General features: G+C 45.8%; 1 protein-coding gene across 1 annotated transcript in view; it reads left to right on the top strand.

Annotated features, from left to right (window-relative positions):
- Positions 1-2,985: 2,985 nt before the first annotated feature.
- The window catches only part of IMPAD1 (inositol monophosphatase domain containing 1), a 25,173-nt gene continuing 24,885 nt past the window's right edge, over positions 2,986-3,273 (top strand). Inside the window, exon 1 of the mRNA XM_009289361.2 lies at positions 2,986-3,219. Coding sequence (XP_009287636.1) covers positions 2,986-3,219 — 234 coding nt within the window. The remainder of the gene's footprint in view (positions 3,220-3,273) is intronic.

Below are 3,273 nucleotides of genomic sequence, written 5' to 3' on the forward strand. Positions count from 1 at the left end.
GACTACCTTCCCAGCTCTGACAGGCATGCGAAGTGGCTGCAGCTGGTGCTGGCACTTGTATAGCAGGTTCCCCTCAGGTACTTTGGTCCCATCCGACAGCCATCTGCTCTTTCTTGGCCTCTCAGACGCACAGACATAGCAGATCTTTTTCATGCGCTGCAGATCAAACTCAGCTCTAACCCTGAGGGGCTCCCCGTTTTTTCCACAGACACACTGCAAGCGGAGACACAAAAACCGAACGCTCAGGGAGGTTGTCCTTGCGTTGCTTCATAAACCATCGGGGTTTCAGGAGTCACAGAGAAACAACCAGCAACACAGCACTTCTGTTGCTGCCGACAGATCCTCTTAACCTGCTTGCATGGCTGGAGCTGTGGAAGATGCGGGCATCGCCTGCTTTTTCACGAGTCAGCACTGATGCTGGCAAAGCAGCTATGGCGATATACTACACTGTAAAGTACTGTTGACAAAAAACTGCCCGCCTGGACAAGGATGGAAGCTCACTAGGTTATACATTCTTGCTGCAGACTCTACAAGCCAGAGACACCAAACACGCTGTGCTCAGGCATGCTCCCAACACAGCCATAGCATAAACCAGGGCTTTCTGTACAGCCATGGCTCTCTCCTTCGCTCCAGCATCGACTCCCCTGGCAATGGCCAGGGGTTATCAGTACCTACACAGCCCTCCTCACTGTGCTCCCTGGGGATCCCCACCCGGTGCTCAGGACATCTCTGTTAATGCCTTTTCCCTACCAGCAAGCGGCCCCTTCATTTGTCGACTTCCCAAACTCGAAGTACAACCCTTCTGCCAAAGTCACCATCGCTTGTCTCACGAATGTTGCAGTGAACAGACTGCAATATCGCATTGCCACTCTGTCATGCACAGCCTCCGCTAGACGACTCTAACAGAAAGCAGCGCTTTTCACTTCCAGCACACTGCACCCCATTCAAGCAGCTCTGCCAAGCCCTTCTACAGCGACTGTTTCTTTGGGAGGCTAAAGAGGCACATCACTTTTAGCACAAGTGTGTTGTTTGGGTTCTCATGGTCAAATGAAGCTGACTGCTAAGACGGCAGCTGACACAGCTCCCATAGGGATGCATGTAACATCAGATTTGCATCCAGGTCGGAGCACCTTTTTTTCACTCAGTTAAGGAACACTTCAGTATTAGAGATGGATGCAATTTTCCTGCCAAAACCACAAGTATGTTTGTTTAAAAACTTGGTATGATTCAGGCAAAACTATTTTTTTTCAAATGTATCAAATTATTTTGCCCACAATTAGTTAAAGTATACAAAAGAATAATTTTATATTTTCAGAAGGAACATCTCCATTAAATTTTTGCCTCACCCCTCATGCAAAGGGATAAATCTCCTTTTGCTAGGAATGAACCGAGACAACTTTTTTTTTTCAAGTTTATTTACATTTTGTGTCTACATCATGGTCTCTGGGAACCCATCTTCCAGGTTAAAGCCATAAAGAAAACCTTGCCTAAACTCCCTTTATGCCATCTGCCAGGAGCACTTTGCAAAGATATCTGTGGTGCTCTGGAGCCCAGCTGAAGTCAACAGCACCCTGGATAAACATTAGGAACCCGATCTAGGGATCTTGGGAAAACAGCACGGGAGGTGCCAGACTGAGACCTTAAAAAAATTATATCGGTAATTACAGAATAAGATTATTACAGAGAAAAAGGATTCCACCATATTGTCTATAGGTTATGTGACTGTATTCAGTAATAAACACTGCTTATTCTCAAACCTGGCACAGATGGTACATACAGTATCACTGAAATAAAGAGCCCTCTGTGCATTGTCCTCTTCACAGTTTACATTACTATTAATATTTACTGCAGGCATAGAAATGTTAGCAGCAAGTAATAAATCCATCATTTTTCTATGCCTCTGTAAAGTCTTTGCAAACTTCAGTGGGACGAAAAGCCTAGTATTTTATTTTCTTTCCATTAAGTGAGAAACCAGTTCAGAGAGTTGCAGGTTTTCTTCCTTCTCCTGGGTTTCCTCCACCAGTAGTTTAAAATGCCTGTTTACTGAACACACATAAACTGTTACTGATAGCATCAGGCAGCGCAGCTGTTGACTACTTTGCCTAGCATTTTTTAAAAGGGGATAGCTCAGCATAGCTAAGAGTAAAATCCAGCTTTTTTGAATCCCATTTCAAATGCAATGCTTTCTCTTCCTACAGTCCTTTCTTTCAATTGCAGTCCCTGCACATACACGCACACTTCGGAGAGGGTGTTATCCTGCAGGACACTTGGTATGTAACCACGTAATTGAAGATGCCATTAAAATGGAGATGCAGAGGAGATGATATGGCAACTTCAGTTTGCAAGGGCAATCTTAACTTTGGTCTTTCCTAGTTTTCACATTTTTGATTACCTAAGTTTAAAGCTTTAAAAAAAACAACAACAAACAAAACCAAAACACAAGATCCCAGGAAAATATTGCATGATGCCTAGTAATCACTTCTTTCCAGAGTTACTAGCAAGGTCTGTTTCTAGAACATGTGTATCAACAGACAAGAATATTGCTTGAGTAAAAGGACATGTAATTAACTCAAACACTTCTGAATTAATTTCATTCTTTTGTTTCTGATGTAACTTACTCAAAACTACAAGAATTAGAAAGGAGAACAGAAAAAATCAGTGACTCTTCCTGGTTTCCACCCCAGATGTCCATCCTGGTCATAAACATGCAGTTTCACACTCCCCCAAACCAACTGAGATGCGAAGAAAAAGTAAGAATTAAGACAGGTAGGCCTTTAGCACACCACTTGGTTGGGAAAACGGTTGGATTTGCTTCCTTTTACTGAATGAAAGGAAATCCTAACCTCGAGCCCCCTTCCTGCAGGCTGTGGCACAAAGGGGCCGAGAGTCCCAAAGTTCCCTAACCAGTAAGTGAAAAACGAGAGATGCTCAGCACTTATGCTCAGAGCCACTAACAGCAAATCTTCAGAAATTAAGTGGCGACTTATGCATACAGCAATTTCCAACAGAAAGCTCCTTCCCGGCCTGTCGAGCCGCCTCCCGAGCGGCCTCCGGCTCCCGCCCCAGGACCCGCGGGCGGTGCAGCCCTCGCAGGCAGCAGGTGGTCGCGCTGCCAGGAGCGGGCAGAAGCAGGCAGGGGCAGCTCCACCAGACCCAAACCCACACATTTCAGGAGAACCAGCAGGCGAAGAGTGGTGGGTGCTATCAAGCATGCCCACGGTAGGAAACGAAGGGACCCCCCCGCAAGCCTCTCGCCGAGACAGCCGCCGCCGC

The sequence above is a fragment of the Aptenodytes forsteri genome, unplaced genomic scaffold (genome assembly GCF_000699145.1).
Source record: "Aptenodytes forsteri isolate BGI_AS27 unplaced genomic scaffold, ASM69914v1 Scaffold139, whole genome shotgun sequence".
NCBI lineage: Eukaryota > Metazoa > Chordata > Aves > Sphenisciformes > Spheniscidae > Aptenodytes > Aptenodytes forsteri.